Source organism: Marmota marmota, unplaced genomic scaffold, assembly GCF_001458135.2.
Source record: "Marmota marmota marmota unplaced genomic scaffold, marMar, whole genome shotgun sequence".
Classification (NCBI taxonomy): domain Eukaryota; kingdom Metazoa; phylum Chordata; class Mammalia; order Rodentia; family Sciuridae; genus Marmota; species Marmota marmota.
Window position 1 is genome coordinate 36035940 of NW_026000082.1, and position 25094 is coordinate 36061033.

The following is a 25094-nucleotide window of genomic DNA, read 5'->3' on the forward strand; positions in this document are numbered from 1 at the left end:
CCTGGGTGGCCTTGAGAGCCGGGTTCAGGTGCCCAGTGAGCATGGGGGAAGAGGATGATGGGAGAAAGGGCCATTCCCTTCCTCCAGACCAGGAGGCAAGGATTTTTATAGGACGCCTTGGAAAGACCTTCACAGGGAGGATGAATATATATAAAGTGGGGAGATGTGGCTAAAAAGAGGTTCTTCAGTGAGTCAAAACACACGCAGCCCATTCTTCCTGTAAATGTTTGACCATCTAGAGTGGCAAACAGGGCTTGGCGGCATGTAATAAACACAACGTACTAAGATGTGGAGGCACTTTATCCTGGGCCTAAAATAACAAAGACAACAACTCAAGATTTCCTTGGTGGAAAAGAACGTGCCAATGAGAACTCAGTACCGGGCACATTCCTTCAGGAAAGGCAAAGGCAAAAGCCCAGCCCAGCCCCAGCGTTTCCCTGGGGAACTCTGCTCATGGTATTAAGTGTGGTGTCTGCAAGAGACTTACTGGCCAAGACTCAGGCTATCCAGCAGCAAGGACAGAGGGTGAGGTGCCAAGAGCAGAATTTTCCAAAACTCAAGCCAAGATCAATTGTAACAATGGCCAAGAGAGGAAAACACGGGCCAAGAGAGGCAGCTGGCTTCTCAGAAGATGAAAACAGACAAAGCCTTTAAAAACAAGTGAGGATGATGGAGGCACTCGGGACTGCAGCAGACAGGGCACCCAGCAGGACACTGGTCACTAGGTAGCCAACAAGATTCTGGAAAACGGGAGAGGGCAAGGCATGGTGAAGGAAATTTGCCCTTGAGATTTTCTCACCAACTATATCCCCCAACCGTGCTCTTACTTGCTTTCTGAGGAAAGGAGGGTCACACCAGAAAACAAGGCAGTGCTGGCTTTCATCAGATGCTGGGGACAGGAGAGCTGGGAGAGCACCCGACAGAAACTACAGCAAATGAAGACCCTCTGTCCCTGGGCAGTGGCCCTGCCTCGCCACACCTGACGTGGGCAGGACAAGAGAGAACAAAAGGACAGCCCTCTCAGCCCCACTCGGACTGTCTACCTTGCTGTGTCCTCCTGAAAAGTTAAAAAGGCAGAAAACTAGTTTTATCAGTAAGAAAATGTTTATTCTTTTGAACCCCACAGGGGGAAAAAATAAAAGAATGCAGCCAAGACCAAGTATTTAACGAAAATAGTGTCTGAAGGGCAGCAAAATGGGGGAAACCTCAACACAAAGTCAGTGACAATTTTCCATGTTTTTGCACAAAGATGAAAAAATCTATGACAATTTTGATAACACTTTCATGGTGACGATTACACAAGATGATTCAAAAATGCAAATGGCAGCAACATGCACACCTGGCTAAAGCTAGGAGTTTTTATTTTAATCCCAAAATAAGATCTGTGATTAAAAGGATGATTCTTTTTAATACTTCTAGTTCACTGACTTGTCCTACTTAATTTGCTTTAAATGAGACATACATGCCAATTAACAGGAAATTTTAGAACTATGTCCTTCCAGGACCCATGGCAAGGAAGCAAAACCAATCTATTTGGTTTCTTAATTTTTCCTAGTTTCCAATACAATTTTGCTTTGTCCCTCTCTCCCAGTCCCTCCCCCCACCCCACCCAGATTTTAAAACACTTCCAAAAGTTGCCTGTGCAAACACTTTTTTCTACCAATGTATAATACAGAGTTGAAACCAATATCTTTGTGCAGTTTTGATTTTAAAATTCTTAAAAAAACAAAACAAAAAAACCAACCCTCCTTGGCACAAGAGCTGAGGAATAGTCTCGCCTCTTTTAAAGTGTCAAACACAAGATGATGAAAAGTCGATAAAGCACAGTTACGTGAAATGAGGGGGAAAAAAACCAACCTAGACCACAGCTTTTATTAGCCACATTACAGTCTCATACACAATCGCCACCAGCTTCCTCCCCAGGCGCTCGACACAGCACAGGACACCAGGTGCTTTCCATCAAAGGGAATGGAAGAGGTGGCCAGGTGGCAAGGGACAGCCGCTACCCGCCAGTTTCACAGCAGGATCTGCGGTGAGCTTGATACAGACAGGAAAGAGATGACTGAAGGGGGAAACAGTTTAGAGTGGTCAAGTTTCCTCTTGAAGTCTTTGCCCAGGCACTGTGAGAAGACTGCTGCCCGCCATTTCCTAGGACTAAACAGTGTTGGGAGGTGAATGTTTGGAACGGAACCCTGTTCGTCCCTACGCTAGTCACCTCGCTCAAGTCTCTCAGCCTAAATGATGCTCCTTGAATTGGTTTGGTCCTTGGAGGGGCTATCAATTTTCACTTTCTATAATATGGATAATCATCTTCTTTAATGCAGCTATAAATCAAAGCTGTTAGGTAACTTAACCCTTCACTCTAAAAACTAAGCTTCTGTCCTCATCCCACGTAAATCCAATGTGCAGTTTTTGCTTATTTATTTAAGAATAAAGCAAAACAAAGTGTTGAAAAGCAAAAACTCTGCTTTTTTTTTTTTCTTCAAGAGGAAACTATTTAAGAATACAGAAAAGGCAAAATTGGCTACTTGAAATCCAAGAATGGTTTTAATGTGTTGGCCAAGAAAAATAAACTGCAAAGTTCTGTGAGGTCTTCTAAAAATTTACAACTGATGGGCAGTTCTAATCAGACTTGGATGTCATCTTCCCCCCTTTTAAAAATGACAACATATACAGTCTCACAAAATACAATATAAACTTTTTTGTCTTGACTGCCAGAGATGCTGCTTTGTGAGGCCTTCTGGTAACCAAATGGTTGGGCAAACCCACAGCTGGCCTTCATTTCTTCAGGGGCTGGTAGACAGAGGCATTGGGATCAAGTCCAGATGGGCTGGTCTCCACAAATTTGGAAGAATAGTGGGGGGAAACGGGGCTCAGGGGGCTGGTGGTGGCACTGTACGTTATGCTGGGCATGACGGCCATGACTTCGGCTATCTTCTGTTTTAGGTCCTTGATTTCCTGGTCTTTCTGAAGGATTTGTCCTGTAAGATCAAAGACCTGCCATTAGGAAGGAGGGAGGGCTCACTCGGCACAATGCTCCCTTGGGCCAACCCCAGAGTGGCCTTGGTTCCCCTGGAACAACTCCAAGGCTTATGAGGCTTATGGCTTAAAAGAGCAAAGCAGACTTTTCCTTTACTGTAAAGGTCACATAGTGAATATTTTAGGCACTGTGGGCCGTGTACTGTCTTTGTCATTGTTTTCTTCCCCAACCCTAGGAAATGTAAAAGCCATTCTTAGTTCACAATGGTGTAAGAATAGGCAGAAGGCCAGATGCGGCCTATGGGATGCTGTTTACTGATTCCTAGCTTAGAGGTAAAAAGCGATTCTGCTCACATATGTGTGACAAGAGTGACAAAATCAATTTCCAGGAGCCACATCTTGAACTGGCAGTCATCTCCAACAGCCTAAGAGGGGTACTGGTTCTGAACTGTAGCTCTACCCACTGGGCTGGAATTCTTTCCTGGGGGGATGGGCTGAGCGTCAGACCAAAGAATATAAAACTGAGGCCTCAGAACTAGTGGTGCCAGATTCCCTCACAGAAGCAGAAGCTCTGGGACTGCTGCCCTAGGGAAACTCTCCAGTGGCCAAGGCTGCCATTGTGTCCCTGCCTCTTGGCACAGTGTGCCTCTGACCACCGCCCAGTGTGCAGCTGGCTGGCCATGTTAGCACCAAGATCCCGTTCAGCTTTCGGCACATCCTCCCTCTGTGTGATCACTGGGCCTCAGCTTTGTGATCTGATCAGCTCTGGCTGCTTCACGGCCTGTCCCCTTTGGGTCTTCTCCTATTGTCCCTGCCCCACTAACTTGAGGGTTTCCACTTCCTCAGCAAAGCCCTCCTTGGACCTGCCATCTAAATCAGCTCCCCAGACTCTCAGACTCTCAACCTGCCCTAACAACCTTCCTTTCTGTCCCTTATTCTCCACAATAATCATGATGACAGTGACTGACTCATAGGGCTTCACAGGTGCCAGATGATGTTCTAAGTGCTCACATCTACTAGCTCATTTCTTTCTCAGGACAACCCTAAGAGGTGGGAATTGTCATCACCACCCATTCTGCAGATGAAGAAATCAATGCATAAGAGGGGTCGAGTGACTTGCCCAAGGAATACAGACAGCAGAGAGCCAGGGCTCGACTCCATGCAGCCTGCTGCAGTCTACACTCCCAGCATTCTTCTGCCTCCTGAAACTAATTCTTTGAGTGATGATCTGTGTCCATCATCTCCCTGCTCAACTTAAGCCCTGTGAGAGCAGACACTGCGTCTCCATTTTTTCCCATCACCATCCCTCCACTGCCCAGCCTAGTGAAAAGCGGAGGCTCTGCAAGCTCTGAAGCTCACTCAAAGTCACTTAGTTAGCAAGAGCAGGATTTAAGCCCAGGATCACTATGTTCAAAAGCCCACAAGACTGCCATCGTGTCATGTGGCTCTGAGGGGAAGTAAATAAGAAAAGAGAGGGGCTGGGGCTCAGAGGTAGAGCACTTGCCTAGCACATGTGGGACACTGGGTTTGATCCTCAGCACCACATAAAATTAAATAAGTAAATAAACAAAATAAAGGTATTGTGTCCATTTACAACTAAGAAAAAGAAAAAAAAGAAAAAAGGTTGACTGTGAACTGCCCTTATTTTGACCGCTCATGAGTCCCCGGGAAGAGGACCGTGTACTTGGAGTGAGAGTGCTTGAGGCACATGTTTTAAAAGGATGTAGTAGAGATGAAAGTCATTTTGTGACCAGGATGAATCAAGTGATACAGAAAGGAAGGAGAAAAGCAACGGGGGGTTTTGATTTGAATTACAAAGCTGGATTCTTATTAGAATATTCTAAGCAGGACAGGGGAGGCGGGCAGTGGGGAAGGCAGCAGCCAGGAGCAGTGTTTGAAAGGGACTGCTCCCTCACTTCCTTCTTCTCCCCTAAGCTTCAAATGAGCATCAAATATCCTCCTCCGCTTTGAACAAAATAAGCTTCAGATGAATAAAATACCTAATGGCATCTGATACGTGAGCCACTCTATCTTTTCCAGTGCAGATTTGAGTTCTTTCATCAGGAACATGAACACATCTCACAGGTTTTGGGAAAGAGCCCCCCTCACTCCCGAGGATTCCTGTGCTGTCAGCGAAGCACAGCTGGGCTGGGAAGGCCCCTTGGCTCCTGAGACCAGGTGCTGCTTCCCCTCCAGGGGATCTTTTCAAGGATGCAAACCCAAGTGAGCAGGGGTGCAGTAGCCGGGTGCCCATTCCCCAGGGAGCTGAACCAGGCAAGCAAAAAGGCCGGTAATGGGTCAGAAACTCAGCTTCAGAGGTGGCTTCTCAGGAACCTTTGTTCACCACACCTTTCCCCCAAGTCCACAGACTAAGGCAGCCTGGTGCCCAATCCCCTTCTCTTGTCAATCATCTGGGCCGTCCCCAGCTACTTCTGTGGCCTCACTAACTTCCCCCAACTTCTACACCCACCCTTCACCCCCAGGGGTTTGGCTTCTCTCTCTGGTTTAGGCTGAAGGTTCCCACTGATTGACAAATCTCTCCTATCTGGGTGTCTGGGGCGCACCTCTAAAACAAAACACCCCAAACCAAACTCATGCTCCCTAAGCCGTGCTACCTCCCTTCCTTGGCTCCGGCTGGACCTCAGGCATCTCCTGACCTCAGGACCATTCCCTCTCCAGGAGTCAACTCCCCGGTACTTCAACTCCTGCACTGAAGACAGGAGAAGCTCTCACCTGACCCCTCTGCCTCCTCTCAACCTCACTTCTCAAATCCAAATTAGCAGCCAGAACACATCACCTCACACCTCTGGAAAATCTGGAGAATATATTCTCTGGCACGGCTTCATCAGTGTCCTCTTAACCTTCCACTCTTTTCTTTCATCCCCCAGCTTGAGGCCACTAGATTACTCACCCAGACATCCCCAACACTTTCTTTCTCTTGCTTATACTACTCCTTCATGTAACAGCGTTTCTCCCTGCCATTCTCTGTTCTCATTCATCCTTCCAAGCCTAGTCTTCAAAGCCCCCTCCTCCAGGAAGCCTCCCTGAATTCTTCTCTGGCCTCTCCCGCCCTCTGCCTCTGCTTCATGGCAGAGGCCATCTGCTTGGCTTGCCCTCGTGCAGCAATTCTGGAAGTGCAGGCAGGGTCTACAGTGTCAGAACTGCCTCGATAATAACACTAAGACAGCTCCTATTTGGGTGTCTGGGGCGCACCTCTAAAACAAAACACCCCAAACCAAACTCATGCACCCTAAAACATCAGCTGGTTTCTTCATCCTCATTTTGGGCGTGTAAAAATCTTTTCTACATTTTTTTGTTTTGGAAAAAAGTTTTTTTTTTTTTTCATAAAAATGTTATTTATGTAAAAATAGAATATGTTTATGTTATTTTAAGATGGATTAATAAATAATAGATTAATAAATAAAAATTTTAAGTTTTAATTTCAAATAGGTAGATGATGATAGATATAATCTACTTGAAATAAGCCTATCTGGGCTACACAATAATTTAAAAAATTTGCACACCACTGCCCTGGTAGATCCCCCACTGATCTGCTGTGTTCATCTCTGCCTCCCCTGGAGTTTTCAGGATAAGGATTTGCAGAGTACAGTTACTAGAAAAGTCCTGATGAAACAGTCTTTCCCATCTACTAAGCCAATTAACTGGAGGTTTTTTTCAGTATCCCACTCAGGAATCTAGTCAATTAGGTGGCTATCATTTTCTTGAAGAAAATCCAATTAAAAAAAAAAAAAGCCAAGGACTTTAACTATCTATCTATCTATTTATTAATTTCTATGTGACGCTGAGAATCGAACCCAGTGCCTCACGCATGCCAGGCAAGTGCTCTGCCACTGAACCACAACTCCAGGCCTCCAAATTTGTTTTCATCAGGTCACGTCCTGCCTCAGTTCAGATGTCTTCCAGAGCTCCTCTTGTCTCTCAGAGTAAAAGTCCCCAGTTCTTTCTGGGAACCACAAATCCTATAGAACCTGGTTGCTGCTATTCCCACCCTTGATATGATGCTGCATTCCCCGCTCCCTGCAGGACTTTGTACTTACCCTCCACCTTAGTGCTTTCCTCCAGCTACCTCCACTCTCTGCTCAAATGCTGCCTATTCAAGGGAACTTCTGTGATGCCAGAAGCTCCCCCCCCCCCACATGCCCTTGGCACCACTGCTTTATTTTTGCCATCAACCTTATCGTCCTTTGACATATTGCCCACTGGCTTGTCCACTGTCCCTCACCAGGGCTAAATCCTCGAATCCCCAGGGACTCTCGGGATGCCTGGCACACAGCAGGTCTCAGTGACAATCTGCTGAGTGGATGTCCTGCTCTCCAGACTCTCTTCCCACAGCTCCATCCAAGCACAGCCAGCTGCAGTTCCGAAGGCATAAGGCCCTGCCTCACCTCCTGAACCCTTGTGCTCCACTATGCTTCTTATTCACTGTGCCACCCCTTCCCATAATTCAAGCTCTAGCTCAGACATTAGTTCCTCTGAGACATGGCTTCCTCTGACTCCCCAGACTAGTTTAGTCCCTACCTCTCTCTCTGGATTCCCACAGGGCTGGTACATGCTGCTATGTCAGCACCTTTTGATGACTTCAGAGTCACCTACTTGTTCAACAACACCCTGAGCTCCTAGAACGTAGACACTCATAGTCTTTTCTGTACACCCTGCACTTAATATGCTTCCATCTCAAAATATGTCTGCAGGGCACTTACCAAACCACTTGAAGGGAAAACTGAAATGCCCTTTGGTTCAGAGCTCTATGGGGGAGGTCTGCTCTCCGAAGCCCCACCACCCCAACAGGGCCCACCACTCTCCTACCCTGGGCAATCTCAAGCTGCCGTTTTGCGTCGCCCAGTGCAGAGAACAGGTCCAGTTTGATTCTTGTCTCTGCGCTGAGGCTGTTCTCCAGGTGCTGTGTCTTATCTTGCATGGCGGAGAGGGCTGACATTAGCACCTCGGTGTCCTTCTCATTTTCCTTATACTTCCGAAGCTCCTATCAATATCATCAAAACAGCAATGCTACATGGTAGTTTTGGCATCGATGTCTAAAAATTAGCCTGAAATCACAAATTAAATCCCACTATTCTTGACCTGGCCAATAGAACACAGAAATCTGGTACTTTCATGGTATTCTCACTAGTTACAAGCATATGGCAAATGTATTTATATGGTGACATGTATACACAAAAACATTTAGTGGATAATCATTTGACTATATGAGGCACAATCTAGCTAAAAATGGCCTCTGCCTTCAAAGCAAACTCTTTCTTGCAAGCCTACTTCGGAACCATGGAGAACTTTTCCCTGCTGACTACTTGCAAATGCTGGTGTAATGCTGCTGTCAAATTTGCCAAAACTCTTCTCTAAACTTGCACTAAAAATTGCAGAAATATTCGTTATTTTGACAGGACAAACTGTAAAATAAGCCCACTTAAAATAGTTGGGAATATAGCCAATACAAATATATTTGAACTTTTTCTTTTAAGAGAGAAATCCAAACCTATTATGGAGACTTTAAAAATACAGAAGAGTTCAAAGAAAATGCAAATTACCCATAATTACACCACTGCAAAATGTGATATATTTTCTTTGAGCCTTTTTAATGTTTATGTGTATCTTTTAGCATAACTGAAATAATACATATATAATTTGTATAGCCTTTAAAAACTTGTCCTCTCAAATATTCTTCCAAAATAAAATTGTTAATAATATATATAATACTCCTATATGTGTATATATATAATAATTTGAATGAATCTTCCATTGTTAAGTTTCCTTTTTTTTTTTTTTTTTTTTTACATTTATATACCACTACACAAAACATCTTTGAGATATCAATCATCGGTAATATTTTTCAATATTTGCCTTAGGGCTGAATTCCTAAAAAGGTAAATACTTAAAAAATACCTGATTTTTTCCAGAAGTTTTATTTCCATCCACCAGCAATGCATGAAGCTATTTTGTAGCATCTTCACCAAGACTGATACTATCACTTAAAAATTCTTTGCCAGTTTCACAGAAGACAAATTATTTCTAATTTTAATCTGCATGTCTTTGATGATTAATATATTCTTACATTTTTTCAGTCATTAGTATTTCTTCTGTGAATTATCTGTTCATATTTTTGTTTATTTCTTTATATTTGAACTTTTCTTAGTTATTTTATGAGCTATTTACATGTTGAGGATATTCAGTAATTATTTATACTTGCTGCAATATGTATACCTTCCCCAGCTGATTTTATTTTACTCTGATTTCTTCCATTGCTTTTAGGTTTAGAAAGTATCCCTGTTTCAAGATGAAGTCTACTATGTTTTTGCTTAGCTATTTTGCATGCAACCCTTTATCTAGAATTTCTTTTTGTGTGCTGTGAGATGAGCTTCTAATTTTATTTTTTTCATCACTTATCCAGTTCCAAAGCCTGTTACAGACTCCTGCTCACCTCTCCTGGCTGCATTACCTTTACTATATACTTGAGGCTTTGTCTCCAGGTCATCTATTCTACTCCACTGACTTGCCAGTAATTCTTACCATTTGCTCATGATGTAAATTACTGTAACTTTACCATATATGACATTAATGAAGAGCTGATGGTAAGTACCTGTTTAAGGTACACATGGCCCCCTAAACTGGCTACACCCTGTCCTGGCATCTTTCCTCACCCTGCACTGCTCAAGACTACAGACTCTAAGGTTCAGAGTCATCCAGCAGGATCTGTTCCCTGGCAATGGACAGACAGACAGTTAGGCTCAGGAAAGATGTTAGGTCCCAAAGGACACTAATCTGGCCTATAACCTGAAAATGTTAAATGGATCTACAGAACGTCAAATCCTGGTGTAAAACATGTTCAGGGATTGCCAACACTTCTGGCTTGTATCAGAATCTGGCTATAATATGAAATGAGCTAGACAAAATTAAGAGTTCAATCTTTTTATCACCTATGAATTTTTAGAGCCATGGGATTTGGTCTGTATCAAAAGGCACTGTCTCCACCTTGCGGCACAGCACACAAAAATCTAGACTGAAAAAGGAGTTCCAGGTCAAGAGGAGACTTTTGTTTCCTCCTTACCTGAACTTTCAATTCTAGTTCCCTGATCTGGTCTTCTTTCACCTTCATGTCCATTGTGAGCTTCTTGCCTTCTGCTTCTAGTTCTCTGATCCGATTCCGTAAGGTTTCAGTGCACTCTCCCCTTTTGAAAAATAAGAGAAGGAAATAAATGAATTTCAAAGACTACAGGTTTACAGTTTTCCCTCTGTATCCATGGGGGATTGGTTCCAAGATTCCACGAATACCAAAATCCATGTATGCTCAACTTCTGTATATAAAATAGCTTAGCGCTAGCATATAACCTCTGCACATTCTCCCATATTTTAAAACTATCTCTAGATTACTTATAATACGTAAAGCAATGTAAATGTATGTACTTGTTATATTACATTGTTCAGGGAATAATGATAAAAATAAAAAGTCTGTACATGTTCAATAAAGATCCAGTTTATTTTTTTCAAATATTAACTATCTTGAGATGGCTGAATTTGCCGATGCTGATGGAGCCTACAGCTGTGGAGGGCTGACAGTACTTATATTATAGGACTGAGGTTTTTTCTTATACTCAAGGGTCTGTAAGTTTTTAACTTTTGGCTCAATATGTGCAATAACTGTCATCAACTGAGTGTCTCTACAAGCTAGGTACTTTACCCAAACTCCCTTTAGTACATTATCCCATTTTCCAGATAAGAAAGCTGAGGTAACACAGATAAAGTAGTCTCCTAGTGTGTAGGTCACAGAATTGAGATAAGAACAGGATTTCTTGCTTCCCAGTCCAGCATTCTTCCCACCAGGCCACAGTGACTTACTACACACAGAGCAGAGCTGGGTAGAACTGAACATGTACTATCTCTAGTAAGGCTCAATAAACACACAAAAATCCCTTGTTTTTCCACTTTTGGGGGATTATGCACTGTAAATTTCACCTTTGGTTAGTCACAAAGTTGCTGCAGCCTGGAATAAACAGAAAAACAAAAGAGCAACATTAGGCTGCTTCTCAGGGCTAAGGATGAGCTAAAGGGGATGAGGCAGTCCAGAGCTGCTGAACTACTAAGTGTTGAGGTTCCAGGCCTGAGAAGTAGGTGTCCTCTGATTACCAAAGGAAGATCCAGGGAGAGACGTGCTCAAGAGTAAAAGCCATTCCACCTAAGAGACGGCAAACAAGAGCCCTCCAAGGACAAGACCCAAACAAATAAGCTTAACTGGAAGCAAAAGCGATTTAGAGTAGACCCTGAAACCAACTGACTGATGACTCTCAGGCATGGGAGACACTAATGATGTGGTTAAGGTACTGCTGTATTGTGGCTCAGCGGTAGAGCGCTCACCTAGCACATGCGAGGCCCTGGGTTCGATCCTCAGCACCACGTATTAATAAATAAATAATAAAGGTATTATGTCCAACCACAATTAGAAAAAAAATATTTAAAAAAAAAAGTACTGCTATATCCTACTACGTAGAAGGTTTTAGAAAAGGTAGGTGCTAGATAAGTTAAGGAAAACACAGGCCATGCTGGATGAATATTCAAGTAAATATCCTGCAAGTGCAAGTGTATGGGAAATGCTAACACACACCTTGACACAAACAACCCATATCAGCAGCAGGCAGTCAGGGGTCTGTCTAGATCAGAGTCTGAGTCTGTCTAGATCAGATGGCCCCCAGTCCCCCAGTCTCAACCACCTGCAGTCTACAGTCTGTAGGGGGCGGCACACTGGGAAGAAACATTCTCACTATTCACTGCTATTTCCTGAAAGGTGACAAGATGATTCACCAATTATTCTGCAAATGCCAGAACCCTAAAGAAGGTTATTAACATGCCAAAGGTTGGCAACTAAATTACTTGTTTAATGCAATAAAGTAAAACTCAAGAAAGAATTGTGGTTGAATTATACCACATAGATACAAATTAGGACAAAAATTCAGCATGAAATAAAAAATTTACCCTCATTCTGTATCTGCAAGCCCATAACTGACCCCAATCATGCAGATGGAATTCAGGAGTCAAAAAACAAACAAAAAGAAGGTGAAGCAGAAACAAAGGAGTGGGGGGGGGGGAGACTGAACAATCTTCCTTCTTTACTGGAATTCATATGGCAGTTACATATCAGTTTTTGAAATATCTGCATGCAGGGGTACTTCTCAATGGTATGAGAAGTAGTTCCCAGTTTTCATCACCCCACACAATCTACACAAATATTTCTTTCTTGCTTTTCCTTCTTTTTCCTTTCCTCCCTCCCTTCCTTGAGTACTTTACACCACTGACCTACATCCCAGCCCTTATTAAAGTTGCTTAGGGCCTTAGGCTGGCTTCAAACTTGCAGATCCTTCTGCCTCAGCCTCCAGAGCATCTAGGATTATAGTCACTGCCATCATGCCTGGCTCAGCACTCCACAAATCTAATAGAAACTTGTATTTCACCTTTTTTTTTTTTCATCTATTTGATAGTTTGCTGATATCCAACAAAGCCAGGAGCAGTTAGTACACAGTGCCTGGGTAACCAAGATTCTATCATTCTTCCATTTTAAGATAAAAACTCAGAAACACCCACACTTAAGAGCCTTATAAAGGGAATAAAATTCCAGATGGGATCTCTCAACACATTTAGTAATCAGTTTTTCTGAAAGTAACTAGAGGCATTCTATAAGCAGCACTTGGTGCAGGGATGCTAAGTCCACTTTATAAGTGAGGTCATTAAGGAATGAATTTGTTACAAGACACACAGCCCTTAAAAGCAACCTATCCATGCAAGATTGTGGTCTGTCCAATCCTACCCTTGGCAGCAAATTCCCACATATGTCTTGGGACAAGGAAAGCCAACCTGGATTATACACTCCGGTGACATGAACTTACCTAGATGCAGCAGCAAATGCAACAGCCCGTGCAGCAGTGGCTTCTTCTAACTTCTTCCTTTTTTTTTCCTCCATTAACTGTTTTTCTACAAAACTCCGTGCTTCCTGCTCAGCTTTTAGCTTTTTCTCCAACTGGCTGATGTTCTGCTTGTCTTTTTGCTTCATTTGCACAGCATTATGTAACCTATATGAAAACAATTGTCATACAAAGTCTTCATAATAAGAAACAGGCTTCTTTTTTCTCATTTTAAGGTCAAGTAAAACGTATGAACAGCAAACCTTAAGTACCAACTTCCTGTGTGCCTGGGAAAACACAGCGTCATAACAATGCCTAAACACTAACAAACAGGCTGCTTACAAGACCCAGAATCAGTCCTACCCTCTGTTTTGTTAAGGTAAGTGATCTACAGCAGGTAGTCTAGAGTATAGGATACAAGAAGCTTCTAACTGAGGGGACAATCATTGTAGAACGAATTCCAGTGTCCTGCAGCACCTTAAAATAATTTTTGTCTGGGTAAAAAAAAAAAACACTGCTGGAACCAGCCCCACCAAAAAGAAAATAAGGCTAGAAGGGAGGAGTCTTTCTTATCCTGAATACAATCATGATGGGACCTACTGCAGACTTTTCTTACCAGCTGTAAGACATTTTCTTAATGTCCCTGAATCAGTTTCTTTGGAGTCACCCATAGCTTTACATATCAAAGTGAGGAGGTAACATTCCTCCTTATCAATGCTAAAACCACCACAAATGTTGGTCAAAAGCAATAGAGAGAGTTTTTGCCTGTAATGCTCAAATTCTGAAGTTACATTTAAAAAAATGCAGGACTCCTCTTCCAACAGGAAAAGCCCAGAGTCTATAATCGTAATCACTATGATGGGCACATATTGCTTAGATATTTAAAAAAAAAGACAGCTCTACATTGAGTCAAGTAATTCCAGAATGAATTAATGGAAAGCTTAAAAGAATTCACCCAGATCTGGCTTTTTGATTGCCTCTTCAAGAAAATCAAAGTTTAATGTCATTTTTTAATTCTATAAGTCAAAGTAGATATAATCTGCCCCTCTGGAAATTGTCACTCAGAGGAACAAGATTTTCCAACTGTGACTACTCCTAACAACTTTACTTATCATGGAAACTATTTTAAATTATTAAATGAAAAGGACAAAATATGAATAAACCTTTGTTGCAATGAAGTAAGTTTTTATAGATCTTGAACATCTGGTAGTACATTAAATATTTTAAACATTTTACTTAGAAACTTCTCTGCCAGGTCCCTTTGTCACCAGGAGGCTTGTGCTCCCACCCCTGGGAACATATAAAAACACTGATGGTCATTTTATATGGGGAACTGGGGAGGGTGCGTCCGGCCACCAGAGACCCGCCAGGTGCGCGTACTTGTTCTGCAGCAGCTCGTTCTCCTGCCGGAGCTGGCCCATTTCTGAGCGGATCCCTCGTTCGGTGCTGGAGAGGGAGCTGATCTGACTGCGGAGCTCCTGTTCCACTTGCCTGCTGGCCTGCAGGTCAGCCTTTAACTTTTTAATGTCTTGTTCCAGCCTAGGAGAAGGAGAAATGTAGCATTTTCATCCGGGAGGGGACATACCCAGGGCTGGGTGAAGGACACTGCCTGTAGTCCTGAACTGCTGGGTGGGTGGCAAACTGTCCCACTGGACTTCCGTATGAAATCTGCTTAGTTTTATCGCAGGATACCACCTAAGTCCCTACCCTTTCCTACTAAGGGTAATTTGATTTGCCCCAAATGTTTGCGACACTGATGGGTAAAGATGGTACTTGTGCATATGCTAATAAAGGATAAGAGAAGGCAGAAAGTGTGGCTGCAGGACACGGTGGCCTCCCTGTGGATGACTTTTCCATGCCTCTCAGCAAGGGGAGTATGTTAAAACAACCAGCTCATGACCCACCCCTTACAGTTCTGAGATACTCTGACAGCTCAGCCTCTAGGGTCTGAAATTCCCTCCCACCATGGCTGAGAAGGAAACAATGTTCACATCAACATCCTGACATGTTAGCTCCTTGCTAAAAATGTTTGTGCTAGTGGAGACTGTGGAAAAGAATGAAAAAAGGAACAACTGACATGCTCTAAAAAGGAGGCTATGATAAAATTCATGCTAGAAGGAATAAAAAACAGCAGCTGCTGTTTCATAAGGACGGATAGACCAGACCCTATCCTACGGGTTTAGTGCTGTGCACTCATTTTATCTCCATACTGGTAAAGTGCAATAAGGATTCCCATTTTTCTAGATGAAGAAATCCAGGCCAGGAAAACCTAGCAGCCCAAGATCCCTAAGGCAGCAGCCCCAGAGTTCCACGCTCTTTTCCACAAGGCCAAACGCAGTTGCATCATCCATAGCACAAGACAAGTGCTACCTGAGCTCTGTGGAGACAAGGCTGGGACAGGCTTTGCCAAGAGAATGAGAATTGAGTTGGCCCTGTAGGCTGGACAGGATTCGGAAAAGCAGAGGGGAGGCCGGACATTCTAAACTGGGGAGAGTGGTACATAGTCAAAAACTCAGAGCCAGGAACAGCCATAGATATCTGGGGGCAAGCACTAGGTGTGGCCTCTTAGGAAGGCTTGTACTGAAATCAGAGAGGGAAAGGATGTGGTAGATGGGACTGTGGTGCTGACGGTCAGGGTAAGAACATGCCATGTGAGACTGAAAAGACACTTTCTACCAGGATACAAACTCACAGGTAGACAAAGGTCACTTTGTTCTATTTATTTATTTATGTATTCATCTTTAGGTGCTGAAGATCAAATCCAGGGCTTTTTGCATGCAACACACACACTCTACCCCTAGGCCACATTCCCAGCCTCTGATTAAAACCTTGAACGTGGGGGTGGGGGTGAGGGTGGGGGGTGGGGGGACACGACATAGCTCAGTTGCTAGAGTGTTTGACTCGCATGCACAAGGCCCTGGGTTCAATCTCTAGCACTACCACCAAGAAAGAAAAGAAAAGAAAAGAAAAACTTGAACATGTCACTAATTTAAGAGAACCAAGATTTCTGCAAAGCATTGGTGTTCTCTCGAGAACTATGCACTCCACAGACGTTAGACATGTTTTACTAAGCAATAAATCTCTGGGGACTACCACAGTGACCCACACTTACTCAATAATGACCTCCCTTAGAAAGCCAAAGGGCAGCTTTACTCCCCTATCTACCATTGAACAGCTTGAAAATTCTCAAGTACCCCAAATCATGAAACACTGATGGTCATTTTATAGGTGCAAGCCCTAAGTGTCCCTGTCCAGTGCTTGGAAGCATGGCCAAGAAACACGGCCTGGGAACCTTGTGTTCCAGAAGCACTGCTAGGTCTCCTGACACAGCTCACTCCCACAGGAGGGGTCACCAGTTGACGTCATGCTACACTTTCCCTATTGCCAGGGTTATTCCAGTTCAGAGTACTCTTGGACTACTCTGAACAAGTACAGATTAGCATTTATACCATTGCCACATCACCCCTCATTCACCTGAAGCAACCCAAGGGACATATTCCAAAACAATTCAATGCTGTCAGGTTATCCCCATTAAGAACTTCAGTTGAAAATAAGTTAGATAATCACTTTCCTTAATGTCAATGTCGGCTGCAGTTAAAGGATTGCAGTTTTTAGTAGAAAAGGTAAATTTTCAGTTGAGAAAGGAACTTGGCAGGATTTGAGGTCAGGGTTCTGGACTTGGCTCTGGTGCCAACTTTGTGACCCTGGGCAAGGCTGTCACCTTCCAGGCCTGTTTCCTCATTTGAGTCTGGCACTCTCTAAAGTTCTTCCGGGGCTGGTCTAGGATTTCCAAAGCTGACATGTTAACAGATGCCTGCTAATTTGCTGCTTCAGATTAGCAAACTAAACTGTGTTCTATGCAGATGCACAGGAATCAAGTTCCACAGCCCAGCCCACTGAGGCAAAGTCTGTGCCACAGCTGGGAATGACAGCAAAACTAAATCTGCAGAGGCTACAGTCAATTGTTTTGTAGTTACTGCTTTCTTTCATTTTTAAATCCTGAAAAGCCATTTTTCTACCATAAACTAAGAACAACAATATTTATTCTGCAGCAAATTTCAGAGTTCCTAGAAAACTGCAAAATCCAAAAAGCTAAGGCAGTTAGTTATAAGATCAACAAGTGCAACACATAGCTTCTGAAACCCACCAAACACTCAACAATGTATTTTTAAAATGTGGAACTTCTATGAAAATTTTGTCAAAGACAAACAGCACACTATCAATAAAAGACAGAGTATGTTCACTTTGTGAAAATTCATAAATTTTACATGTAAAGTTTGTGCAGAGCTGTGTATGTGTGCTACACTGCAAAATAAAGGGTTTTACTTATTTGTTTATTTGTTTGTTTATTTATTTATACTGGGGATTGAACTCAGGGGCGTTAACCACTGAACCGCATCCCAGCCATTTTTCGTATTTTATTAAGAGGCACAGGGCCTCTATAAGTTGCTGAGGCTGGTTTTGAACTCGTGATCCTCCTACCTCAGCTGGGATTACAGGCGTGCACCATCACGCCCAGCAGAAAAGTTTTTCTTTGGTTATTTTTTGTTTTTGTTCTTAATAAAATATACTTTCACAAGATGTACAAGTAAAATACTTCATGATTTTTTTAACTGCTATCATTCACTTCATAAAATTATGAATTACTGTTTTCTAAACTGTTGAAGTAAACCTCTGAGTTAACATCAGCTTTCCGATTTAAGAAATAGTGAACTATAGGAACACTGACTAATGACATATAAAATAACTTACAGTGCTTAGTAGCAAAACTCTCAGGAACTTTTAAAATTATGATGAGCAATTTTTCACTGCCTCTCTACAGAAAGCATTAATTTAACCTTGAAGCTTCACTACCTATTTCAAATCTTTACTGAGGTAGGCAGTAAAACGATATACAACCTCATATCGGATTTGTTTTTTATTGCAAGAATAATACCAAGTCAGAGCAGGGCAGAGTGCTGCTTGCCTGTAATCCCAGCAGCTCAGGAAGCTGAAACAGGAGGATGGAAAGTTCAAAGCCAGCCTCAGCAACAGCAAGGTGCTAAGCAATTCAGTGAGACCTGTCTCTAATAAAATACAAAACAGGGCTGGGGATATGGCTGTGGTTTAGGGTCCCTAAATTCAATCCCTGGTACCCACCTCCCTCAAAAAAAGAATGATACCAAGTCAGTATAAAAAACAGAATACAATAGGAAAGCGTCGAGTATAAAAATGTAAATAACTCACAATCCATTCACCCAGACAGAACCATTCACTGTTCGTATTCGGTATACTTCTGTATGTCTTTTAAGTTTTTTCCACACATGTAAATATATTTCATATCGGTAAATGAGTACCACATATACAACTTATATATCCTAAGTATCTCTCACACTATTAGAAAATTTTCATATAACTAATTGCTGTATAGTGTTCCACTGTACGGATACACTCTACAATTCTATTTTCTAAGATATGGTTCAAACTTTGCATTTTCTCAGTAGATATGTGCCACGAGTTTTAAAAGAACTGCGTGAATTAATAAATTGAACCAAATAAAGCCAGTCAAGTGCTGGGGCATTTATTGAACAGATAACTCCTATTTCTCTTAATGGTGTACTTAGTTCCTAGGTGGTGAAGGTCAATACTTCCCAGGTAAAATACAGATATAGAATTAGTATTAAGTACTAAGCAGTTCTGATTAAATAGAGTTAAGAGGTTAGTGCAAAATCTTCAAATGTTATTTTTGAGATTTTATTAAACTGTGAATAGCTACAACCTAAATTAGAAGCAGGTGGTCATAAAGAAAATGAGCTAGAAGGAAGAGTTTATAACACTTGAAACTAATTTCAGTAAATAAAGAATTGAGGAAAAATATTCATCTATAAGTTTGGAACCTTCTTATCAGAGCCAAGTCCTATTCTCTTCCCTACCTTATGGAACCTGAAAGGATAAAAGAGAACTTTCTCCAGAAGAGTTACAATCTCATCCTCCACCCATCCCCCCAAAATATTGGGCCAGGCACTTAATCAAACTTCAGTAAGACTTAACCAGGAAGCATGCACTTCCTGTTTGCCCAGCTCCTACGGAACCAGTTTTCACCCTCACAAAGGCCTGCTGAGTGTCATCACCACTTTGAATACAGAGGGCCCATGGCAAAGGTGTAGTCTACCTGTACCAAACTATGTTCATTTTTGCCCATAGATTCTAAACTTTTATATATTATATATTAGGTCCAGGTAAGCTTTCTAGCTATCTTATTGATAATTTAAAAGAATATTTTTTATTGATAATTTATAAGGATGTTTTGAGGTTACCTCTGAATCCTGGCGTATTACTAATAAAGGCAGGACCATCTACAACAGTGCTTCCTCAGGTCCCCAAGTCAGATGACAAGGTTGACTTCAAAGCAGATTTATCAAATTGAGGCTTCCTCTTACCCACTCTAACTCATAACTATATTTCAGCTTCTTCCCAATGCAAGCCATATTTTGTAACTGATAATTAATTTAACTATAAAAGGAAAATATTTACATTTTAATAAGGAATAATCTCCTAACTGACCAAGAGAAGAAAGTCGAATATTAGCCTTAGACAGGCTAAATAGCAAAAACATCTTTGAGTATCTGGAAGGACAGCAGGTAGAAAAACAAAGTACAGTATACAAGTGTCCACTTTTATTTGAAAAGGGTATTTAAGTATCTGAAAAGGTAGAGAGATACTGAGTCTAAATGTTTGTAATTCTTATCTTTGATAAATGACTTTAATTACAGCCCACAACAAATACTGTAACTTCTTTGAAGTTTAAAGTCTCCAGTGTGCCCTGACAGTAAGTTCCTGCTTTTGAAGAAATTGGGAGCACAGGAGAAGCTGAAGGCGCAAAGGCAGAAAATTTACACATGAAGCCAATTCTGTAAAAAAGAGGCAGAGCTACTCTACATAGGCTTTCACCTAGGATGACAGGCTCTCTGCGCACTCTAACAGTCACGCCCACATGCATTCCAGAAAACCACAGGCTTGGTTGCTGGCTGGACCCCGTGAGCCCACGGGAGGATGAGCCTCAGCTTGGCTTTACCTCTGTGCACTAAAAACTGGCAACAGGGATGCACTCAATCAATCCTGCTGCTAGCTCTGAGGGAAAAGGAGCTTTCAGAAAGCCCTCTCCAAGTTACACAGCCCAGGGACCGAGGCAGGTTTCCTTCTGAACCGCACACACCAACCCAAATGACCCACTCCTTGTTTTCAGACAATGAGTGCCTTCTGCCTTAATGATGTCACCCCATGAGAAGAAAGATCTCCATTTTTCACTCTTACCCATTCTTTAAGGCCTAGTTATAAAACAACCACAAAAACTAATTTGCATGAGGTACCCCAGGTTCGTTCTTGTGGAGCCCTAAAGCCCTCACTGCTAGAACTTCATGTCATTCTGGTGTTTAATCTTTTCCTGTGTTAGGTATCTTATTTCTAAGAAGACTGTAAGTTCTTTGGAGCCAGAAATTGACTGTGCTGTAAAATTAGAAGCAGGAACTGTATTTTCTTAAGTTTCTCTAATTCTTACAGATTAATCCTCAAGCTGTGCCCGTCTCTTCAATGCTCAGAACAGAACACGGGTGGTGTCATGACATAGGAGGCTCTGGAAGTTATCTACAGCAGACCATCAAGTTTTTAACTTAAATAGCAACTGAAGGAGACAGGGTGAGATCTGCTTATGAAGAAAGTAGGTGAACAAGAAAGGAACAAATGAGCCAGCATGTTGCTGTACACCTGTAATACCAGTGACTCCAGAGGCTGAGGCAGGAAGATTGCAAGTTCAAAGCCAGCCTCAGCAACTTAGCAAGGCCCTAAGCAACGTAGCCTCAAAATAAAAAACGGCTGGGGATATAGCTCAGTCGGTAGAGTGCTTGCCTCACATGCACAAGGCCCTGGGTTCAATCCCAGCGCCACTAAATAAATAAATTTTTAAAAATAAAATAAAAAGAGCTGGGGATACAGTTCAGTGGTTAAGCGCTTCTGTGTTCAACCCCTGGTACCAAAAAAATTAAAGGAATGAATAAAGAACAACTGCTTCATTTGGATAAGTACCTAATTCCATAGGAATCCCTGGTATACACTGATCACAAAGACAAGACTTGAGGAAACGCACAGCTGAAAATTGAGCTCACAAATCAAAACTCTGTCCCCAGAAGAAATACCAAATATCCTGTGTCCCAAATGCTCCTCTGGCCTCTGGGTCATTCACACAGATGGAAAGTGGAAAGGACAGCATATGGGTCATTCACTTCTGTGAATGATCAAGTACGTGCCAAGCATATGGTGACACAGCCCATCCACAGTGAGGATCACACTAACTTGAAGCAATGCTGTAGTACATTCTATAAATCACAACTTTGGAAACACCAAAATGAAGCTGCCTCGGGTCTCACTGTGGTGACTACAATGCTTACCAGGCACAATCATCCAGAAATAGTCAACAGCCTGATGACCTCATTACTAGGTGAAATCATATTACAAAGTACCTTATGTCTCTGCTCCACAAAAGGAAACACATTAATTTTCCTTAAAGAATGGAAACAGAGACAGAAAAAGAATTCTAGAAAAAGAGACAAAAAAAGAATTCTTTCACACAACTGGTCATTCAGGATAATACGGTGCAGACTTCTTGAAGCTCTTCAGGAACAAAGCTACTAGTGTCAAGAACGAGCGGTTTTTAATAAGGTCCTTAAAGGAATGTGCTCAGATTTGATGATTTGTATCAAATGTCTAAAATGCTCACAGTTGTGGCAAGCCAAGAGGCACAGGAAGATTTGTGTAAAAGCATGTTTGTTGTAAAACCAAACATGCTGAATATACAATAACTTAACAGAAGAACTTAAATATTTAACAAACAAAAACAGAAGAACTTAAATATTTAACAGAAAACCAGCTAAATAAGTTATTGTATATTCATGTATCTGAATGCCATTAAAAACCTAAGTCACTGAAAAATCATTGAGGCTTTCACACAACTTTTCATCTCAGCAACTTGGGAGGCTGAGACAGGAGGATCACAAATTTGAGCCCAGCCTTGGTAACTTAGGGAGACCCTGGCTCAAAATTAAATAAAAAAAATTAAATAAAAAAGGGTTGGGGATATAGCTCAGTGATGAAGCAACCCTGAGTTCAATCCTGAGTACTACAAAAGAGGGGAAAAAAAGAAAGAAAAGTCACTAAAAATAATTTGATATATACATGATAAAGTCAGTGAAAAACAAGTTATAAGACATTTAAATATAATGTTTGTATATATAACACACACACATATATATATACATATATCACAACATACATAATGGTTTAGGTTTTTGTCTTGTTTTGTGGTGCTGGGGATTGAACCCAGGGCTCTGTACAAGAGACGCAAGCACTCTACCAACTGAGCTATATCCCCAACCCTGGGTTTAGTTTTGTAAAAAGATGCTGGGAGGAGCTATATTAAATAGTAGTATCTCTTCACCTTCAGAATCAGAGATAATAAATATGCTATAACATATTTTTAACATTTTAATCATTATTTTTGTAATTGGAAGAAAAATGGTTTTAAAAGAGGACACTGCTTATCTGCTTGTTGTGGCTGTCCAGCGTTCCCCATTATGCTTAGGCTTGCCTTGTCAGGTCAGTTTCAGAATAACCTGAAAGATTTAGTTTGGAAAACCCAAATCCTTTACTTCATAATCTTTTAACATCATTCCAAAGAAGGGGAACTTACCTTTCTGAAACAGAGACTGCCTCAGTTCCTAAATCTACACCAACTACTTGTTATTTATCAGTTCCCATCAAAAGAATGTCTTTTCTAAATCTGTAGACTGCAGAGCTATCGCATCTCATCCGGTTATGGCTTTCTATGGAAAGATCTCTTACAACACCGGACACAGGAGGCAGCCGTTGCCCCAGCAGTGGACTCAGCATTACCACATATTACATTTACCAGGGCACTGCTGAGAGGTCCAGATTCTAAACCAGTGAGCCTGTGAAGTCTGTGAATAACCAGGCCCACATCCTGAGTTTTTTGTTGTTGTTATTTTTAATATTTTTAGTTATACGTGGACACAATACCTTTATTTTGTTTATTTAGTTTTTTTATGTGGTGCTAGGGATTGAACCCAGTACCTCATGCATGCTAGATAAGCACTCTACCACTGAGCCACAACCCCAGCCCACAACCTGAGTTATGCTAGGTTTATGCTTCAAAAACACAATAGGAAAACATTTTGACATGGAAGAAGCCACAGGTGATCTAGCAGCTCTCTGCACTGGTTGAGGAATGCTGCCAGATGGCCCCAAAGTACCCTGCTTATCCCAAGGTTATTGCTTCTCCTTCTCAATTGTCTTAAAGTTTACACTTAAGTATAGGGATTCCATAGTAGGAAGTGGTCTTTCACTCTGGAGAGGTGCTATTAATACGTTGCTTGCTTTTCAGGAAAGCAAAAAGGTCCCATTAAGCATGGCAGATTAGTTTACACAAAACCAGATACTTCCTGATAGAAAAGCCCAAAGCACTTGCTATAGGAGAATCAAATTTTGATTGGCCAGAGAGTAGGAGGGAACAACATACAAGCATAAGAAGGGTAGGGAGCAGAGTTTGCAAACTGGTGAAACAATCTGGCTCATAAAACATGTTTTATTTAGCCCTTTCCAACATGATGCTCAAAGAAAAAGGAAAAAAAAAAGTTTTTAAACTAAAAGATTTCACAAAAATAGATATCTATTTTGGCATCTCCAAAATATTAGAAGATTTGGCAACACTGGGCCTATAATCTCCCATGGCAACAGCTGGCTGAACCCTTTGGAAGAGTTTATGCTCCCAAACTCCTTCTCAAACTCCTGGGTGTGAAGGATGCAGTATTGAATGATGATGGCGACACAGACCCCAGAGCACTCCCCCTCCTGCTGCACTCACTCCTGGGCCTATTTTCCACTCTGGCAGGAGTGTGAGTCTGCCCTAGAGCCTCTGTGTATGTGGGCGTTGGGGGGGGTGTCAATGGAAGCGCTCCTTTCCAGTTCATTGTTTAGTTTCTGTTTTGAATCTATTCCAACATTAACAAGAAAGATGAAATGTATTTTGTGATGGAGGAGAGGAGCTGTTCTTCCTTAAAAAAGAAAGAAAAAACAATTAATCCTAAGAGTCTCAACAGACTAGACAATAAAGCCTCAAGACGATAAGGTCCTCAAGAGATTTTTCAAATACTGAAATATGCCCACACTGGCGGGCAAAGTATCCAAAGGTCCAGTTTCTAAATAACAGCATGAGCAATATTTTAAAAACATGGTTCCTCTTCCTTGAGGTTACCTCCTCTTGAGGGAATCTCCCCCTAATTCCCTTAGCTGGAAATTTCAATTCATTATGTGCCAGCAGAGGCCCTGACTCTGTATTGAACACAAAGCCTTTCCAAAACCAAAAGTTTTGCAGTAGTTCCTTCTCAATTCTAATCAGGAAACTTTCAGAAATCACTGCTTTGATAGAATATACACCCAGGACTCAACTGTACAATGTTTCTTTTGTGGACTCCTCCAAATAATTTGTGGGTTATTTCATAATCTACACAACATAATCTCCTTCCTGTTTTGACTCCTTGGATAAGGAGACGTTAGGTAATCTGCTTGCTTAAATTCATTTATACCTGGTTTCTAAGATGCTGTATGGTTTTCAAGTCAAAAAATAGCTGTATTTAAGTAAAAAATCATATTTACATCACAGAATATTATGGGTTTTAAAGTCCTGGGCTGGGATTGTGGCTCAGCAGTAGAGTGCTCACCTACCATGTGCAAGGCCCTGGGTCCGATCCTCAGCACCACATAAAAATAAATAAATAAAATAAAGATATTGCGTCCAACTACAATTAAAAAATATTTTAAAATAAATAAATAAAGTTCTGCAATGGTTAAAATAAACTCCAACTCTATTATAAATTAATATAAATAGGGTTAACTAAATAAAACTATGGAAACTAAAATATTACGAACATAGCAGTAAATAAATCAGGTCTGCCAATGTATATCTGCACAGGCACGATGACAAACTAAATCAAACACGTTCCAATAAAGATGAAATATACATTAAACTTTCTAAATACATATACAGCTTTTCAACATTTTTTTCTACTTAATAATTTCTAAATTATTTAGTAGCATCTCACTAAATAACTAGACAAACACTCTACTCCTGAACTACATCACTAGCCC

At 41.6% G+C, this 25094-nt stretch overlaps 1 protein-coding gene across 1 annotated transcript in view; it reads right to left on the minus strand.

Annotated features, from left to right (window-relative positions):
* Window positions 1-1085: 1085 nt before the first annotated feature.
* Maco1 (macoilin 1) overlaps window positions 1086-25094 on the minus strand; it is a 47400-nt gene continuing 23391 nt past the window's right edge. The window contains exons 6-10 of the mRNA XM_015484781.2: window positions 14280-14438; window positions 12885-13067; window positions 10058-10178; window positions 7807-7981; window positions 1086-2981 (exon numbers count right to left, since the gene is read on the minus strand). Of these exons, the coding sequence (XP_015340267.2) occupies window positions 2779-2981; window positions 7807-7981; window positions 10058-10178; window positions 12885-13067; window positions 14280-14438 (841 nt within the window). The 3' untranslated portion in view covers window positions 1086-2778. The remainder of the gene's footprint in view (window positions 2982-7806; window positions 7982-10057; window positions 10179-12884; window positions 13068-14279; window positions 14439-25094) is intronic.